At 32.3% G+C, this 21,600-nt stretch overlaps 1 protein-coding gene across 4 annotated transcripts in view; it reads left to right on the top strand.

The window, feature by feature from the left end:
* Window positions 1-21,600, top strand: part of LOC114344042 (calcium/calmodulin-dependent protein kinase type II alpha chain) — a 712,828-nt gene that overhangs the window by 208,531 nt on the left and 482,697 nt on the right. For all 4 annotated transcript variants that reach the window (XM_050655404.1, XM_050655405.1, XM_050655403.1 and 1 more), the window contains exon 2: window positions 16,894-16,988. In XM_050655404.1, the coding sequence (XP_050511361.1) occupies window positions 16,894-16,988 (95 nt within the window). The remainder of the gene's footprint in view (window positions 1-16,893; window positions 16,989-21,600) is intronic.

The raw sequence follows: 21,600 nt of genomic DNA, 5'->3' as shown, positions 1-21,600 counted from the left end.
TCAAAATTTTCCATTATTAAAAGTTGTTACGTACTGCACTAAACAATCTCTCAAACTAACTATATACAAATAATATGCATTTGTTTTTATATTTAGATTTTGGTAATTCTCCCCCCAACCTTTATAATTAGGCAAATACAAATTTTCCAAAATTCCGTAATGAGGGGATTATTATTGTGGTTTAGTCATTACTGTTTTCATTACCTATTGTTCGAAATATAGATAAGCGGATTAAAATATTTCAATAGGGTCGACCGGGCCTGCTAATAACTCGGGTGGTTACTAATTTACGACCTTCTTACATTTCTAGCTTTTAAGTAAAATGTCTGATCGCAAGTGCAACGTTACCTGCCAAAATATTTTGGATTGACCGCTTTTGCAACGAAAATTACCTTGACCGCATATGCAACGATCGCATCTGGACCTATTTCCCTACAGGCAAAAGACCACTCGGACGTCCCAGAATGCGATGGAGAGATAACATCCAAGCAGATCTCCGAAAAATGAACATCCCATTTGACTTTAAGTTGATGGAAGACCGAACAAATTGGAAGAAAGTTGTACAGTCAGCCAGGATCCACCCCAGGGTTGTAGCGCTACGTGATGATGATGAAAAGCTTGTATAGCATTTTTTGTTACTTTTTTATATTGACAGAATGTTTTAACTGTATGTCCGGCGTAAACATACAGAAACTGTTTCGGACGCAGTTGTTGAAAAATTTTCAGAATGCCTCAAATACTTACCCAAAAATATCTATCAGCTCTCCTACCATATTTTTATACTAGTCCAGGAACTGAAGCTTTTCACCTCGCAATTTTTACAGAATGGATAGATTTGCTTGAAAATTTGAAAATAAGTAGTGGATAGTCCAAGGATCAAAATCTATATGATGCCGTAAGGCGCTTTTACCATGGGGGTGGCTGCCACCCCATCTCGGGGGTGGAAATTTTTTATTATATTTTGACCGTAAAAGTTGATAAAAACATTCATTCTAAGCAAAAAATGTTCCATACATTTTTTTGATAAAATTAATAGTTTTCGACTTACTCGCTATCGAAAGTGTTAGTTTTATATCTAAGAAATCAATGTTTTTCGGTATATGTACTCATTTACAATTCACTCAATTTGTCCCGTAGAATTTTTTTTTCATACCATGTTCTTGGAAATTAAATAATCTACAATTTCATATTAAACATTTTTTCGTATCTCTGATGCTAATGTTTCTATTCTGAAGAAAATTGCATTTTTTACCAAACTACAAAAATTCGTTATTCGCTTTTAACTTCAGTTTTTTAAAAATTAAGCATTATAAGCCAGTCAAACTTATAGAATCTATTAATAATACATAAATAAAGAAGAATGAATAAGGCCAATGACTAAAAACACCACTAACTTACATTTTTATGCTTCCAATTGGATTTCTCTTTTTTTTTCAAAAAAATATATTGATTTTTTAACCGTAACTTTTTCATTTTTTATCTTATAAAGGTTGGTGATAAAGAATTTTATACTTTTTTATAAGGTCTATAAGGCTATTAATATTAAATCCTTTTAGAAACTTCAGTTTTAAAAAGAGGTGACTTTGAAAGGGCTTTTAAAGGTGGTTTTTACATGTTATTACAAGTTTTAATTTTCATTAGCTCACTAAATTTTTGTCACAGGAAAAATTTTTGCAAACCAAGTTCTTGAGAATTAAATAAGCTACAATTTTATATTTAAATATTTTTTCGTATCTCTGATACTAATCTTTCTATTCCGAAGAAAAGAGCATTTTTTATCAAACTACAAAAATTAGTTATTCGCTTTTAACTCCATTTTATTAAAACTAATAATTTTCAACCGGTCAAACTTCTAGAACCTATTAACAATACATAAATAAAGAAGACCAAATAGGGTCAATGACTAATTTTAATCAGGCTGGTGATAAGAGGGATTTTTCCGATGAATGTTTTACTGAAAAAAATAGGGACTGACATTCTTTTCATTATAAGTAACTGAATTTTTGAGCTAGATACTTTTTTTATTTCTAGAGATAAACATTTTTAAATGCTTTAAATTAGTTTCAACAAGTTACCCTCGAAAAATGCATAGTTTTCTCGTCGTTTTACTTTGAATCTACAATATTTAGCATTTGACGAAGAAAAGCTAACATATAAAAAAGTATAGCTCAATTACTATTGGTTTTAAAAAAAATTAAAAAAATCGGTTTTCTTTATTTTTTTTAAAGGTACATTTTTACTAAGAAAAGTTGTTTTGATAAAACGAAAACTTCTTGAGTTATTACCAGAAAACTGATTAAAAACATTGATTTTGTCGATATAAAACTAACACATCCGATAGCGAATAAATCGAAAAGTATTGATTTTATCAAAAAAATGTATGGAACGTTTTTTGCTTAGAATCAACGTTTTTACCAACTTTTGTGGTCTAAATATAATAACAAATTTCCACCCCCGAGATGGGGTGGCAACCACCCCCATGGTAAAAGCGGCTTTCGACATCATATAGATTTTGATCCTTGGACTATCCACTATTTATTCTTAAATTTTTAAGCAAATCGATCCATTCTGTAAAAATTGCGAGGTTTTGTTCTATTGTAAGCTTCATTACTTGGACTATTCATATTTATTAATGTATATTCTATTAAACGTTCATATGTGCGAGAAGTCAGAAGTTTACTATGATTGACATGATCAAAGGATTTCTCAGTGTATGAAACAAGCCATTACAGAGAACTGTTGATCTAGCCATTTTTGTTATACTTCTTTATAATCCACCGTACAAAGTGAACGTACCTACTTCATTTTGTTCTCTCAAGCAGCAGTCACTTTAAAAACTCATACTCACATGTTGCCCGCATTGTACTTTGTTGGATTATCCAACTTTCAAAAATAAATCCAATTCAAACGGCCTGGCAAAAGTTTAGTTAAACTTTGTTGCCATTTTACTGGATTTTCTTGAAAAGAAAAGCTGATTATTGGTTGTTATACTGCTCTTCATTCTACTGAAACTAGAACGATAATCTCGAAACCCTATTAAAACAGGACAGTTCCCGTAATTGCATCGAAAATTTTCGTTCTTGGTTACTTCGTTCATTTAGTTTTTTTTTGCCTATTAGGGAAAAACAAGGATTTAGATTTAAAAAATTAATTTAAAAGAATAGACTAGACTGATGAGCTAAGAAGTTCATGGAAGAGGCTTATAGTACAGTAAATGAACGTCAAATACGGCGATACCGCGTAGTTTTCAATGTCACCAAGGAATTGCATGAAAATTCCTCTTACCCTCTACTTCATTATTTTCGACTTGAGCCCAGGGTTGCTTTTACTGGCGGGGGATGGGAGGAATGCCACCCCTTGCGAGGGTGAAAAAACATACTGTTAAGATAAGTCCGAAAACGGATAAATTGACTAATAATGGGGGTGAATGCCACCCCTTGCGAGGGTGAAAAAACATACTGTCAAGATTAAGTCCGAAAACGGATAAATTGACTAATAACAATATAATTCTATAATTCTAAACAACGTTGGTTCTATACTATAGAGTTTTTCACTGAGTCAATACGTTTCAAGTTATTTGCGAGTGAAACTGTTCATTTTTAACAAAAAAAAACCGCGTTTTTAGAAGGTTTTCCGCAAATAACTCAAAAAGTAAGTATTATATCGAGAAAAAATTCTTAGCAAAAAATGTAGCTTATAAAAAATGGTGTAATTATTAAGTCTAGACTCAATAGAAGCAGAGTCGAAGCTCATGAAAAGTAGGTTCTATTCTATAGCATATTATGTACTATATCTTACAATGCTCCTATATTATGTTATTGGTTTTTTGCTCATAACTGGGTTAGTTTTTAAACTATTAAATGCTAGGTTTTGTAGGTTTCTTTAAGGGCAATAAGATAATTTTATTTATTTATATCGAAATGTACTAAAAATTAAAATTTATTAATTATTATCAAAGGTCATTAGAATGCCCAATCAGAGGAAACGTATCCGTTGTCCTGCGCGTAGCACAAAAAATTAATGTTTATTTAAAAAAAATCCTGACGCCGTGGTGGTTGACCGATTTTAATTTTGCAAATTGCAAATGAAAGGTACAGTATTCTTCTATAAGCATAAAAAAATTCAACTTGCTGTTTGCTTTATTTTCAGTCCTGCAACATTTTGAAAAAATGAATTTTTTTGCGAATACTGGATTGCAATAGTTATTTATGAAACAGTTCGTGAAGTATGCTTTTGGCGAACGCACGCGATTTTTAGAGCACGAGCGACAACGGAGCGAGTGCTATACATTGCGTAAGTTCGCAAAAAGTACTTCACGTACAGTTTCAACAATATTTTATCTACTCTACCATGAACAACCTTTAACCTGTACACCTGTACAACCTGTACAACCTGTAACCCTTCGTCACTGGAATTCATTTCTATTCTACAATTTTTAGAACTTTAACATTTAAAAATCCTAACTACTTTCAAACCACAAAACTGTCAAAAATTTTGTTGTAAGTCATTGCTCATATCGTCATCACCATGACAACGCGAAAGTTAAGGATATTTGATTATATGAAAGTGTGCCAAAAAACCCATTGAAAGTGTGCGAAAAAGTAAATCCGATTTAAAATACATTGTTACTTCACGCACACTTTAAACCTTTCACGCACTGCTATCTATAATGACAGTTTTCACAAACTAAAAACTTATACATAATATGACATAGAGTAGATAAAATTTATTTTGCAAAATATATTTAACCAATCTTAATTAAATTTACAGTACATATTATTTTATTATATCATAAAGTTTTTCTGGGTGAAATATGAAGGTCCTATGTGTAGTATAAATGGTTGAAAAACGTAAAATGCAAATACTTGTCTTTTTATGTTTTTTTTTCGCAATTATTGCTATTTAGCAACAAGGGTGACAATTTTTAAAAATTTTAACTAATCCTATATTATAGGAAATATAATTACGCAAGTTTTATGTCAATGCAACTGTTCTTGGAAATTAATACTTTTAAAGTTATAATCAAAAAACGAAGAAGAAAATCGAATTTTTCCTTAATTTTTTGAGATTTTGATTATTTAAACAATGTTCCGGACCTTTTTTAGTGGGAGAATAACTCAAATATTATTATATGAGTTACCTCTCAACATCCAAATGTACTAATATTTTTACAGATGTGCCCTGGTCTATAAAGTAATTGTAAAGCAGTAACGATTAATTTCATTTGAGGTGTTAATTAGGGGGAGATTTTCACATTTTTTTTTATTAAAAAAAGGGACCGAGTCTCTTTTGAGCGTAATTTGCTTAGATGCTAGAAGCTTCTATAAAAAATAATAATAAGGTTTTTTTTAACACTATAAATTTTTTTGATGAGTTTTCCCTGAAAACTGGTATATTTCACGTTGAAATATTTGTTGACTCTGAAATCTGCTGTAGTGTACATGCGTTTCTGATATTTTCACCTATTTTCTGTAGCGATTTGACCTTCTGACTGTCAAGCCGAATCTACAGCAATTTCAAATAATACAAAAGGAAAATATCATAAAAATATTCTGAAATTTTCATCATATTTTATTTCAAATCATTCAACACTATAGACAACAAACAATGCAGGGAAAATTTGAAGAAGCCGTCCGATACCTATAATTCTTCTCTTTTAGGTACCGTCTCCTCTAAGGAGGTTGATAATCATCACAGCTATTTTCACTTTTGAGATTGCAGCTCTAAACCAGTCGACGGAACTGAAATTATACCATTTTCTCAGATTGTTTAGCCAGGAGATGAGACTTCTTCCAATACTGCGTTTTCCCTGTGTTTTTCCCTCCATTATCATTTGTAGCAACACATATTTATCCCCTCTCATAACGTGGCCGAAATATTGTAACTTTCTTATCTTAATCGTATTCGTATTCCTATCCGTATTCCATAATAATTACTCTGATATATGCAGTAATAAAATTGTGTAACACATCGTATATAGTTGTACATAAGTCTTCTACATTTGAAGTTGGCAAGCGTTCCAAATGAATATGTAGCTAAGTATCTTAAACTAACTTGCAGCTTTAATTTTGGCTATATTGCTGGTCACATCACTGTCTATTAGTGGCCGACAAGACAAGAATTATTGTCTTGACAACAACTTCTTGTCTTGTCTTGAGAAAAAATCAAGAGATTTAAAAAAATCGTGTCTTGACGTTTTCTTGACATCTTATATCTTGTCTTGGCTCAAGAAATTTCAAGATCTTGAAATTTCTTGATTACCCGGTCGGGTGATTCGACGGCGACCTTTTTATTGCGTTGCATGCTAACACGGCCTCCACTGCCACTGGGGGGAGTCCCTGATCTGCATTTGTTTCCTGACGAACCCAAAATTGATGTGTAGTTGCATGCTTACAATAAGCATTTTGTATGTTTCGCACCTATTCTAAGCTTAGCTGTCCAGGATTTCATAAAAATGGCTGAGCCAAATCGAAACAGTTTAGACATCGAAAAGGATTTTGATTATTTAGAGGATGAGATTGAAGTAGAAAATGCTATAAATGCTACTACTTTAGATTTTAACTCTCCTGTAAGTAAAATTAAATACCTTATAAAAAAAATCAAAAGCTCAGAGCAAATGCAACTTAAACAACAGTGCTTGCGAAGCCATAAATTGTCAGATGACTGTGCCAGAACTAGATGTGCCTACAAGATGGCATTCAACTTTCGAGATGCTAACATGGGGGTTAAGTGTAAAAAATGCTTAAAACTATATTTTGTGACGATAACCAAAATCTAAATAATTGGAAAATGTTAGATAAAGAATAGTTCTGATCAGTAAATTTTGTCAGTAGGTATCTGAGAAGGTGTAAAACACTTTCTTCAATTCTCGAAGCGGAAAAATATTGCACACTTCCATTGGTGGTAATTGGAGTAAATTTACTTTTTGACAAACTAGAAATATGGGCTCATGAACTTGATAGAGACGCTACCGATAAGCTATTAATTTACTGCATTCAAGCTGCGACAGATAAAATACTGAAACACTATAACGTGACTAATTGGATATACTGTATTGTTGTTATTTTGAATCCTGGCCATTTTCCTGTTCATCTTGGGAAAAGCTTCTATAATCAGAGGCAGTACAAAAATTTGAACAACAAGCTAACTACTTTAATAAATCCCAGAATAATCTATAGAATCCAATACCAGAGGCAGTACTTAGTCTGAACAAAGAAGATAACGAATTTGATTTAGATATTACTTACCTATTTAAGAAAGCTGATAATGATAACTTACAATCTTGGAAGTATGGAATTGAAAAATACTTTAATGAGGCTAGGTTAGAAGATTCTGAGAATATACATACTTGATTGGTGGAGAAGACACGAAAATATCTACCCGTCATTATCGAAAATGGCCAAGGATTTTCTCGGAAAGCTAGCAACATCTGTACCTGCTGAAAGGCTATTTTCAAGAGAAACTTTAACAATAACAAAGCCAAGAAATCAGCTAGGCGTTGACTCCATAAGAAGTGTTATCTCATCTTCCTTAATTCATGGCTTATCAATTCCGATTTAAAAACGGGCTAAATTTGTTATTTAAAATAAAATCTAGTTTTTATTATTAGGTAATCAAGATATTTCAAGATTTCTTGTTTTCTTTACAAGAAATCTTGGTATTGACATAAAATTTCTTGTCTTGTCTTGAAATCTTAAATTACTTCTTGTCTTGATCTTGTCTTGAAATCAAGACAAGATCAAGACAAGATCTTGAAATTTTCAAGCAGTTGGCGAGTCTGATATCCTCCACTTTTGACAGCAGCTGGTTGGATGTTTCTTCGGACATGCTTAAATGGTTTCTATAATCTTCTGTCTCATATAATCCTCTAACGCTAGATCCTTAAGCAATGTTTTTGATGTTACCACTCTATTTTTTCTTAGAATCCACTGTCTCACCCAAAATCAAAGTTTCTTAGGACTTTTTCATATTCTTAACAATCCTTTTCAGTTTTTTAAAAAAGAAACTGCTAAAATTTGTATACGTTCGCGCACAACGAGGTTAGGCGCCATTTTTTATTGACACGTTGATTCAAATTTAATTGAAATATATGTGAACAATAAATAATTCAAGATGTTTTCAACCTGTGTTAATCAACTAAAATTGGTCAACTAAACTTGACTCATGAGTAAGCGCCTTTACCAATTTATTCAGGGCCGTAACTACGATGTTGGGGGCCCCGGGGCAAACGTAATCTGGGGGCCTCCTACCCCCAGCGCAAGGGGGTCCGGAAAAATGTTTGATATTTAACCCCTAGAAAACGCATTTTCCCTCCTGTGTGAACACCACACTCTTTTCTTTTTTTTTTCAGCATGTCTTGCATTAATTATAAAATTAGCAGCGCTAATGAATACATCTTCATCTGTATATGACATTGTGGACGGATAATCAACGAATGCGTTCGTACGCTACAATCTAAATGGTCTTACTTTGTAGCGAACGAATAACCAAGCGAACTACCAAGCAAACGTAAATGCACCTTAAGGTGCCTTAAGCAACTGCAATGTGAGCCAAACACAGTCAGTGAAGCTGGTCAGTGTAGTGGTGGGATTGATCCTAATGTGCTCATTCTATCTTACCCTTACCGTTCTTTTCAAAATGTGGTACCATGTGGTTCCTTTGACATACCAAGATGTGGTCTGGGAAAATTGGTTAAGACAAAGTAGCTGGGCTGGGACCTGGGCCCCTGTTCCGGTTGCATTTTAATTTTTATTTCGACAAAATATCTAATTTCCTCAGCAACAATTTATATCTGTACGAAAGGTCTCGTGGGCCCCAGCTTAGCGCGGGTCCCCTCTTCCAATGGCATTTGAGGTTTTGTTACGCCGAAATAACTAATTTCCTAAATAATAATTGAAATGTTTATGTTAAGGTCCCCTTCTCGGGGGTCCCAGCTTAGCTCAGGTCTCAGGGCCCCTGTTCTATTTCAATTGCATTTTAGTCAAAAAGACTAATTTCCCCAGTGAAAAATTAAGACTTTATGTTGCTGTCTTTTTAAAATTGTGTCATTTGAAAATATTTCGTTGACATCGGCTTTTAAATTACATATTTTTATTTTCCTCGTTAAAATATATGCACGGCCAACCAAAATGAGGCCTCCGTGGGGCCCCGGGGCACTGCCCCGGTTGCCCCAGTGATAGTTACGGCCCTGAATTTATTTTGTTTCAATTTTTACTTGATTGTAAATAGATTAAGACCAATTGTTGTTTAATACATCAACCGCATCAACGAGAACATCAATCCAAAACAGTCGCCTTGTCCTTGTACAGTTATGTTGTTAATCTTGTTCTGCTTTAAAAAAAACAACAAATCAACACAGTTAACGAAAACACACGTTTGAAATACAATAAATCAGCAATCGTGTAATAGCATTATCATTATTCACGATACTCGAGAGATGTAACAAATAATTGGGTGAGTGAGCTAAAAATAGACTTCGGGTCGCATTTCTGTAGAAATAGTCTATGCTATTTCAAACATGACTTCTATAAATATCGGTGTCTAATATTTTCGGAATCACTTTCAAGACATTACAAGTGTTTGTGTACGTTCTTATCGAGCTTTTCCAGTTTACACAAACACTTTTACTTAATCAGTTTTATAAAATACCTGTGAACGTATTTATGGGAACCGGACATCTTGTCCGGTCCAACTTGTGACAGTATTATTTTTGAAATGTTTTTATGAAATATATTATTAGACAATGTTTAAAAATAGGAAATTTGTAAAAACATGTTTGATGGGTGTAAATACTATAGAAATATCTAGACACATCTAGAAGAGCAATTCTGGCATAATAGACCAGGGTAATAATAGGCAAAAATATAACCTGTTCGTGACACTTCAACAGCCAAGGTACTGAAGCGTTTTTTCGACAGGTAATACCTATAAGAACAAATTGTAACTATTTCCTGCGTAGGATCTGGCGACCATTTTTATTTATAAACAATTTAGTGTCAAAACGGCCTTTTTCCTTTTTTTTTTCAAATAAATGGAAAACAGTGAAACTTATGGTTTTTTTAGTACACACATCTTCGAGAGCATGGAAAAAGCATAAAATGGCATATTACAAAGTTTGATATACTTATTTATTGGTAATATAATTGCGAAAAAAGCTCGAAATTTCAAAAAAATTAATTTCGCAATAACTATTGTAAAAATTAGTACACAGCTTTGAAATTTTTGTCAGATGAGGGTTCTTTGGTGCTTAATATGAAAAATTGTATTCAAAGTGTTTATCCCAGAGAGCTCTTTTTCTAAATTTTCAAATTGGTTTAAAAAAAGTGAATAAAAAATGCATTTATTAGTAATAAATAATTATGCAAAAGTATCGTCAATTTTTCCTTATAAACATTTTAAATATTTTTTTTTCAAAAAATCTACTTTTTTATCGTGTTTTAGGTGCACAACTACTAAGTAGTGTTATGTATATAATTATTGATAAAAAATGTTAATAAAAATAATTTATATAAAAAAATTAAACAGTTTATAAGGAAAAATTGACGATACTTTTGCATAATTATTTATTACTTATAAATGCATTTTTTATTCATTTTTTTAAGTTTGAACTTTTAGCTCATGCTCTTTATTGCAAAAAAGCTATCTGGGATAAACAATTTGAATAAAATTTAAACAATTGAATGAATCGCTTTGAAATTTTTGTCACATATTAAACACCAAATAACCCTCATTTGACAAAAATTTAAAAGCTGTACATTACTTTTTACAATAGTTATTGTGAAATTATTTTTTTTTTTGCAATTTCAACATTTTTTCCCAATTATATTAACAATAAATGAATATATCAAACTTTGTAATACGCCATTTTAAAGCTTTCTCCATGCTCTCGAAGATGGGTGTACTAAACAAACAATAAGTGTAATTGTTTTCCATTTATTTGAAAAAAAAAAAAAGGAAACAAGGCAGTTTTTTTACACTAAATTGTTTATAAATAAAATTGGCCGCCCGACCCTACGCAAGAAATAGTTACAATTTGTTCTTATAGGTATTACCTGTCGAAAAAACGCTTCAGTACGCTGGCTGTTGAAGTGTCATGGAAAAAACCTTATTACCCTGGACTATAAGATGTATCAAACAAATCGACCAATTAGTAAAATTATGTATATAAAACAGAAAATTTCAGAATGATAATACTCCTAGGGATTTCAGTTATCTTCTTGGTAATAATAATTTTAATAGCCTATGTAGATCAGTTGTGGAATCGGTGCTAATGTATGGAAGCTAAGTCTGGACATTAACAGCAGAGTCCAGAAGAAGGATCAATGCTGTGGAAATGGACTACATACGTAGAAGTGCTGGAATCTCCCGATTAGACAGAGTGCGTAATGAAGAAATAAGAAGAAGGATGCAGGCACACGATACAGCGGTAGACAGGCTCGAGAGAAGAAGTCTAAAATGGTTCGGTCACTTACTTCGAATGGATGACCAACGATGGCCAAAGAAACATACATAACAATTAAATAAATCAATAAAGTATTTAACAAACAAATTGAAACTAGTTGTTTTAAACTCAATAGCCTAAAAAATTTCAATCTAAAACGAATACTGATTAAATTGTTTTAATTTATTTTTTTTTTGTTTTTTTAGTAGTCAGTGTTATCACCTCTAGTCCTTATGCAAGCTTCAGTTTGCGTGGGCATGCTCCTAATCAAATTATTAACATTTTGATGTGGTAGGTTGCTCCATTCTTCAAGAGCAGCTTGTACTAGCCGTGCGGTGGATTATCCCGGCGGGCTCTAATTTTTCTTTTAAGTATATCCCACAAATACTCTATAGGGTTAAGCTCGGGTGAGCAAGCAGTCTACTCCAAACAAGGGATACCTTCTGCTTCAATGATGTCTCTAGTCACTCTAATGGTATGTGGAGGTCCATTATCATACATGAAAATTAAATTTTCTCCTGTTGCACCTCTCCAGAGTCTAAATACAGGTTATCAACTTACCTGTGAGCAGTTAAAGTTGATTGGATGAAAATTACAGGAGTTTTTTTGCGGATCACAATTCCTCTCCAGAACATTACACTTTCCCTTGTATATTTGTGAACAGATCTGACAGTTGTCGTTCTTGCTTGTCTTCCTCGACATCTAAGTACACGATTTCGTGGGTCATCTGATTTTACACAAAACCTGACTTTTTCTGAAAATAGCAAATTTTGTTAATTCCCAATGTTCCAGTTTTGGTGGTGAAGACACCAATTTAGGCGATCAATCTTGTGCTACCTGGATAACTCGGGAACCCGTAACTGTCTCCTGCTCTATACTTCTTGGCACGAACTCTTCTTCTTATCGCTTCAACTGAAACAGTTACACCTGTAGCTTCCAAAAGCTGCCTTTGGAGCTGCAGTTGAGAAATGGTTGGGTGTCTTCCAGCTGATTGGACAATTAAACGATCATGGTGAGCCTTTACTACTTTTTGGCGACTTTCCCTTACTTTATTTTTGAGCTTTCTTAGTTCCTGTTACCTAGCATAGGTTTTGGACAGAACTGCCTATGTTACGCCTAGCTCTACAGCTATGTCCCTCTGAGAACATTACTTGCTCCACAAGACTAATAATCTTTTCCCGTTGTAAGTTCTATAACCCCACATGAGGCATATTTTCGTTTTTGGGCGCAAAAGTTAGTTTATTTATTTTCGTTCAATTTGCAACTGAAACAAATAACCTATACCGTACCGAGCTGTACTATCTGATTGTCTTATCGATTTGTTTATTTTCAATAAAAACCTTTATCCTTTGCAACAATAACAATTTTTTTCAAAAGAAATAAATATTGTTTCAAAATACATGGTGATTCCATATAAGTTGGGTTGTGTGTTGTTCCAAAGAAACCTTCGCACATGATAGAAACAAAATAAGATAGTATTTTTTGGTTTTTTTAACAGTGTATTTCTCGAGATATTAGACCGTTTCCATAATTGTCTTAGGTTATCAGGAAACCGTTTTTTTTTTCGATTATAGCAATATATAACAACAATTCAACAAAACTGTTTCGAATAAAAGTTACTTATTTTTTTATGAGGAATCAAAATCTGCAATAAAGAAACGGGGATCCCGTTTAAGATTTAAAAGTTGCCCCCAGCCCCACCCTAGGATGTCTTGGAGGGGTTATGTTCATGTCGGTGTCATTCGATAGATTTTTGAAAAATGTTTAATACGTGTTTCGATTGTGTTTCGTGTTTTCGATTCAATATCAATTTCGCGAAATATTCAGCTGTCCCGCTTCTTTTACCGCACCCTATATACAGGGTGAGTCACCACTAACGCGACGGAAGGTTACAGCGAAATGGTAAAAGATTTGAAAAAATTTTTTAAGTAGTGGTTTGTAAGTTGATAAAATCTACATTTTAAAATTATTTTGAAATATACAGGGTGTCCCAATAAATGGCGGCGTATTAAAGTTATATTTTTTCTTATGGAACACCCTGTATTTTATTGAATTTTTTAATTGTCCGCAAAAAATAAGGTATAGTTTTATAAGGCCTATACCTATGTACAGAGTGTTCTGAGTTATGTTGACTTCTCTTAAAATGTAAAGTTTTAAAAGAAAGCTTATTCTCAAGTTATTTAAGAAATTATAAAAAAATACTTTTACATCTAAATAGTTGGATATTGGTTGAATGTATTCCATGATTGATTATTACACATTTATTTACAGGGTGTTCAACATTTACAATTTCATTATTGGATTATTCAATGTGTCATATGATGTTTATTTTAAATGGAACACCATGTATATTAATTATTAATTATATTAAACGAAGTTACCTCTTTCGAATGGTATATGGATGTCCTATAGCTAGGTCTAATAGTTTTTGCGTACTTTACAATTATTTAAATTCTTAATCTGTAAATCGATTTTAAAACAAAATATGTATCTCATTGTATGACATCTTCATTTTATGACAGTACGGTCTGGTAATTATCAAAAATATAAACATCCATGATTCAAATTTAATTGTTCCTAAAAATGAATAACCACGTTATCTACGAAAGAGTAGATATGGTACTTTGCATTGGGGAGTGTTTGCAAAATTGTATCTTACTTTCTAAAGTTTACGCCCAAAAGTAGGTATCCTGATAGAAGACACCCAAAAAAGGACGTTTTTGAGAAATTTCGGAAAGTTAAATAAAAATAAACCAGTTATTTGTGATCACGTCAAGGAACTTGATGTCCTGCTTTCTGTTACGAAAAACCCAAATAATAGTAAAGAAAAAATTTCGGGTAAATCAGTCAAACGACTGTTGTAATACTTAAGAGAAACCACTATTATCCGTATAAAACTCAACTACACCAATATTAGACCGAACAGGACTACGATAAATACCGGGTGTCCACTTATATTTTCCCCCATTTTAACTGCCTATAACTTCTAAACGGTTCAAGATAGAAATATGCGGTTTTCACTGAAATGTTTTATTTTAGTAAAGGTTTTGTTTGAATGGATGGAATTTTTTATATCGCTTTCAAATACGAAATAAAAAATGGCGGATTTTTGAAAAGAACTTTGTTTACTTTTTTTAATGGAACACCCAGTATATTCTTTTGTAAATTGAAAGAAAGGTCATTCACCTATCTAGCGATATAAAGTTTTTCAAAATCGGTTGTCAAATCACTGAGTAATTAATTTTTAAAATGAGAGGTGCAACGTGGATATCACATACCTAAATAACACAACTAAGCAAGTTTGCGATTTCCACATTGCATCTCTCATTTTAAAAATTAATTGCTCAATCATTTGACAACCGATTTTAAAAAATTTTATATCGCTGGATAGATAAATGACCGTTTTTTCAAGTTTTAGGTAAATGACCATTTTTTATATCGCTTTTAAATAAAAAATGGCGGATTTTTGAAAATAAAAACGTCGTTGACTTTTTTTATTAAAACACCCAGTATATTTTTTCGTGTCTTGAAAAACGGTCTTTTGCCTATCCAGCGATATAAAACTTTTTAAAATCGGTTGCCAAATGACTGAGCAATTAATTTTTGAAATGAGAGATGCAATGTGGAAGTCACATAACATAAAATCATTTTGCTCAGTTATGTTATTTAGGTATGTGATATCCACGTTGCACCCCTCATTTTAAAAATTAATTACTCAGTGATTTGACAAAACCTTTGATGACCTTTCTTTCAATTTACAAAAAAATATACTGGGTGTTCCATTAAAAAAAGTCAACAAAGTTTTTTTCAAAAATCCGCCATTTTTATTTCGTATTTGAAAGCGATATAAAAAATTCAATCCATTCAGACAAAACTTTTACTAAAATAAAACATTTTAGCGAAAACCGCATATTTCTATCTTAAACCGTTTAGAAGTTATAGGCAGTTAAAATGGGGGAAAATATAAGTGGACACCCGGTATTTAACTTATCGTTTATGGACTTTAGACTTTGGAGCAGATTCTGATTTTTTTTAAATGTATTGTATACAGACCATCTACCTACTTTTCATAATAATGGTCTAGTGTAGTAAATAGACATAATTTTCATTTCATTATGATACAGTAAAGAAACATTTATTTCGTACAGTTTAAAAGTCGAGAGTGCATAAATATTATTTTTAAAATCAATTGATCGTTTAAGAAAATTGTAAATTACGCAAAAGTATGACTCCTAGTTATGGAACATCCCTATACCATTCGAAAGAGGAACCTGTGTTTAGTATAATAATTTATTAACATACATGGTGTTTTATCTAAAATAAGCATCATATGACACATTACATAATCCAATAATGAAACTGTAAATTTTGAACACCCTTTAAATAAATGTGTAATAATCAATCATGGAATACATTAATTATAAAATAATTACCAGACCGTACTGTCATAAGGTGACAATGTCATACAATGCCATTAATTAACTACATCTTTTGTTTTAAAGTCGATTTACAGATTAAGAATTTAAATAATTCTAAATTACGCAAAAACTATGAGACCTAGGTATAGGACATCCATATACCATTCGAAATAGGTAAAATTGTTTAGTATAACTATTTATTAATATACATGGTGTTCCATTTAAAATAAGAATCATATGACACATTAAATAATCCAATAATGAAACTGTAAATTTTGAACACCCTGTAAATAAATGTGCAATAATTAATCATGAAATACATTCAACCGATATCCAAATATTAAAATGTAAAAGTAATTTTTTTATAATTTCTTAAATAACTTGAGAATAAGCCTTCTTTTAAAACTTTACATTTTATTAATAGTCAACATAATTCAGTACACTCTGTACATAGGTATAGGGAAGCCTTATGAAACTATACCTTATTTTTTGCGTACAATTAAAAAATTCAATAAAATATAGGATGTTCCATAAGAAAAAATATAACTTTGATACGCCGCCATTTATTGGGACACCCTGTATATTTCAAAATAATTTTAAAATGTAGATTTTATCAACTTACAAACTACTAATTTAAAAAAAAAATTCAAATCTTTTATCATTTCGCTGTAATCTTTCGTCCCGTTAGTGGTGACTCACCCTGTATATCGTATTTGCCGCTGATATAAATATATTGACTTTTTAGATGATAGGTTTGAATCCTTTAGTTGGTTTTTCTTAAACTAGTTTTTCTATATTTCTTCTGAAACAAACAAACTTTCAAACTTTATTGGAAGAAAAACACTCCAGTTTATTAAATTTTGACAACAACCTTCGCTTTAAAAGTTGTAACATTATTGAAAAAAAATTCGTATTTACATAGGACTATAGATAGATAAATATAGCTTTCAAACAATCTTTAAGTGTTTTTCTTTAGTTATATGTATAGCGTATATTTTTTGAATGTCGATTATTAATTTTTTTTTATTGTTTCAGAGGTGCATTTTCAGTAGTGAGACGATGTGTTCAGAAATCTACAGGTTCGGAGTTCGCAGCAAAAATTATAAATACAAAAAAATTATCAGCTAGAGGTAAGTTAACTTCATTTAATAATTTGATATATTATGAGATAAACTACCTGGTTGTCTGCAAATTCAATCCCACTATCCTACATCTTTGTTTCCATCCTAAATACACTCATTTAGTAGCACTTGAAGCTACTAACTACTTAAATGTATATTTCTGCATGTATTTGTCTATCAATAATTATTATTGTTCCTTTCCAAATAGTTTAGTAGTTTTATAACTCTTTGGTTTGTACGTTGTTGAACATCTCCTTTGTTTTTGTATCAGCAATACCAACTGTAAGATACTATCCCATAAGTCATCTGGCATTATGGTAACTTATTTAGGTTTCTCATTTGGTTGTAATAAAGTTGCAAATATAACGCTCTTCAATGCTTAATAAAAGAGGGCATGCAAGGAAACACAGATGAAGTAGATGTCCAAAAAGGTAACTGTTTTATAGATGTCCAAAAATGTAACTGTTTTATAGATTTTGAAAAGGCGTTTTACCGGGTGCAGCCCAGTATCTTGAAAGAATTATTGAACGACATCGGAGTCGACAAAAGAGATTCTCAAATTATAGAAGCTTTTTTTTGGAATGAGACAACAATCGCAAAGAACAGTGGTAGCACATTAAAGTCAAAGGAAATACAAAGAGGTGTCAGACAGGGTCGTGTGCTGTGACCGATATTATTGACTTCTACTCGGAAGTAATATTTGCGAACGCTTTATCGCCCTCTTCAGAAGGTGTCATGATAAACGGACAAAGAGTAAATAACATCCGCTATGCAGATGACACTGTTCTACTGACTGATTTGGACCATAGTCTCCAGATACTGTTAAATAGGGTCACTTAGAGTTGTGAAAAAATTGGGATGAAGATCAATACTGCGAAAACCAAAGTTATGAAAATATCAAAGAACAAAAATTTACCTCTTCCAATATGTGAACCACCAACAACTTGAATATATAAACCAATATATATCTTGGCTGCCGGTTCAACAATCAGCTTGATTATAAACAAGAAGTAGGAGGAATTACAGAGGAATTAACTTATTAAACACAACATTAAAATTAACAACAAACAAATTGAATGAAGTTATAACATTGGCAGAAGAACAGCAAGGTTTTAGGTCGGGCAGATCATGCACTGACGCTATATTTATAATGAGGCAAGTTCAAGAGAAATCGTTAGAATACAACAAACCGGCATAATTATGTTTCGTCGACCTTAAGAAAGCATTTGACAGGGTCAAATTAATGGACGTTGTTATACTCAAGAGAGGTACCTCTAGGAATAATTAAAACGATCGAAAATATCTACCAGAACAACACAATAAAAGTAAAAGTAAAAGATGAACTAACTGACCCGACTAACTGACTGAACTAATTAGAGCCGGCAATGGAATAAGACAAGGGGATTCCTTGAGTCCTTTATTGTTCAACCTGATCATGGATGAAATAATAAAAAAAAGTAAGAACTAAAAAAGGATACCAAATGGGAGAAAAACAACTTAAAATCATCAGCTATGCAGACGATGCAATACTAATCTCTCAAAGTGAAGATGATTTACAACGTATAACGTATGCTGCACCAATTTAACATAGCCTACAGAAAATTTAACCAAAAAAGACAAAATGCATGGTCATAACAGCAAATCCAATAAGATGTAAATTGGAGCTAGAGGGTCAGGAAATAGAACAAGTGAGGGAGTAAGTATCTAGGCATCGCACTATCTAGCTACGGAAGGCTCGAAACAGAAGTGGAATGACACAATATGGAGAAATAAACATATCGGAAAAGAACTGAAAGGCAGAATTTACAAAACAGTCATCAGGCCAATAATGACATAAGCTTCAGAAACACGACCCGACACAAAGAGGACAAAAAAATTGCTCGAAATAGCGGAGATGAAAACCCTTCGAAAAATCGATGGTAAACTCTATGGGATAGAGCTAGAAGTGCAGATATACGACGGAGATTTAAGGTGGACAACATTAATAATTGGGTAATAAACAGAAGAATAGAATGTAATGACCACGTAAGCCGAATGACAAGAAATAGAGTAGTAAGGACAGCGGGAGATGGTTCCCCGGTAGGAAGAGGATCAGTGGGAAGACCACGGAAACGATGGAACGACAACTTACTAGAGGCACATTGAAAAAGCAGACAGAGTCATGTCTATACAAAAAGAAGAAGAAGAAGTAGGAGAGAGAATAGATGTAGCCCGACAAAACTTTATCAAAATGAAAAACAAAACAGTAGCATTAATATCAGCGTTATATGTACATATGTCGTTTTCTGCATTGTTATGTATGGCCAATACTTTTGTATGGAACGGAGCCTGGACGAGGCCTGGACTAAAGCAGACAGCACCACGAATAGAAGAAGAAGAAGAGTCAGGATTATTAGAATTAGAAATGGCATAGCTTTATAAATACTTCAAATAATAAAAACAAAAAAACAAGAGAGTTTTGGCATTGACATAATTGTTTATGTTCTTTTTCTGATAGAAGTCTGTGACTTCCTTATTGTATACAGATTACACTGCATGAATTTTCATTACATTGCTCTATTTTCTGACTATTTTTTAACAAATCTACTCTGGCTAGCTCTTATCTCGATTTAATAATGTGATAGACTTACAGCCGGTTTCCGAAACGTTATTCAAATCTCCGATCATCTAATCGGCTGTCAGATTTGATCAACTGTTAACCTGTGATGGGTTTCTCAAACGCCAATTATTGTAAAATTGCATGATCATAGATCATGTAATCGATGATCTGACATACGATTTGGTAGCGATACTGTCACAATTGGCTGTTATCCTTCAAAATTTCAATTATATTAACCTCTAAATCCAAACTTGTATCTTTAGATTCTAAAGGTGCATTCTCTCTTACGTACTGTCACTTTTGTTTGGAGCAAGAATTGAACGAGAGCATTTTAAAAATGAGGCTAGGTTATGTGACGGGAGTTGGAGATATAAAACAGTTTATTTATGATCTATAATATTTTATAATCGTATTTTCATTTTTGGTCTATATATTTACTTTTTATATTTATTTTTAATTTATTTACCGGCTGTTTTATTGTCTTCAAAGTTAGCTGCTAAATTTCTCACACGTTTTCCCTCTTATTTACATCGCTATAATCATTATGTTCTGCTTTTTAGAGCTCTGGCCTCTCAAAAAATAGCTCTATGAGTCTAGCATCCTTGTTATCTTACATTTTTAAAAGAAAAAAAATATAAATTATATAATAAAATATAAAAAATGTCCGAGATATCCATGTTCTGCAAGTTAAATAAATATTTTAAATTATTTCTTCCATAAAAAAATCTTATTTTTATTGAATAATATGATTTATATCATTTATATATGTGTTATTTGACAATTTTTTCCCGGTATTTGTTAATTACAGTAATTAAAAAACTAAAAAAACTCTTAACAGCTCGTTAATCGACGGATAGTCGCAGATTAGGTAACAGTCCATTTTTACCGCCGTTTGACAAGCGAAACTGGTTAATCGACCTTTCGTAGACTCAAAACACTCATGATCGGCTGTTAACTAACGATTAATCTTTTGTCAGGTGATCGACTATTGTTAAAACTAGTTTGGTTGACGTTTCTGACGCATTTAATCTATTGTTAATCGTCGATTACATAATTTTTGAGATGATCATCCTTTCGGAAACCGGGCGCAAGTCCAGGGGCGTCATTTGATAGGGGGCAAGGGGGGCATTTGCCCCCCCCTGACCCTCAAAAATTACTGAAATTTACAAAAAATAGATCAATTTTGTATTATGTTTGCATATAAATGTATTGTATATATAATGCTTGCCCCCACCTATCAAAATTTCAAATGACGCTCCTGCGCAAGTCCCTTATCCCTTTCACTTATCAGAGAATTAATTAGGATCCAAGGAGACTCATAGGAATAAGGTTGAAACAAAAAAGACAATATATCCGAGGCACGAAGCAGCCCTAACAAGATTCGGAAAAAGATATTCCGCCAATCATTTAACAATGAAAGTAGGCCCTAAAAAGTTCTATTACCAGAGCCGAATTCAACTGACCATAATTGGCCCAAATTCGACAAACCTTTTGGGATTATATGCGATTTCCCTGCGGATACGTTAACTTCAGTGATTTGTTGTAGACATACAAGGCTAAACCACTGAACGTAGGTAGTCCGTGTTGCCAGATTTTAAAACATCAATTCTGGATAATAATCGGTTGACAAATCAGTATGAAATAGATTTTGAGTCAATATCTAAATTTTGTTTTAAATGTTGTAACAACTACAGTTCGCAAAATTTTCTTTAAATTCATTATTATGTGGAGAAATAGACAAAAAACTAAACATTCGTAAAAAAAACATAAAAAAATGTGAAAAAAATTTTTTTAAGAAACGCTTTTCTTTAGTTACCTGTGACTAAAATTAAAAATATAAAAAGTTAACTAAAAAGCAAAAAATAAAAAAAATTCAAACTCAAAGGATTATTCGAAAAAACTGTTATACAGATTAAATATACAAAAATCTCACATATTCGTTAAAAAATTGAAAAAACCTAACACATTCGTTAAAGAAAAGCGTGGGGCGAAAACCGTTTATTTGATGAAGACGCGCCCCAC

Source organism: Diabrotica virgifera, chromosome 7 (genome assembly GCF_917563875.1).
Source record: "Diabrotica virgifera virgifera chromosome 7, PGI_DIABVI_V3a".
Taxonomy (NCBI): Eukaryota; Metazoa; Arthropoda; class Insecta; order Coleoptera; family Chrysomelidae; genus Diabrotica; species Diabrotica virgifera.
The sequence above is the reverse complement of the archived record's forward strand: the minus strand, read 5'-3'. Positions and strand labels throughout refer to the sequence as shown.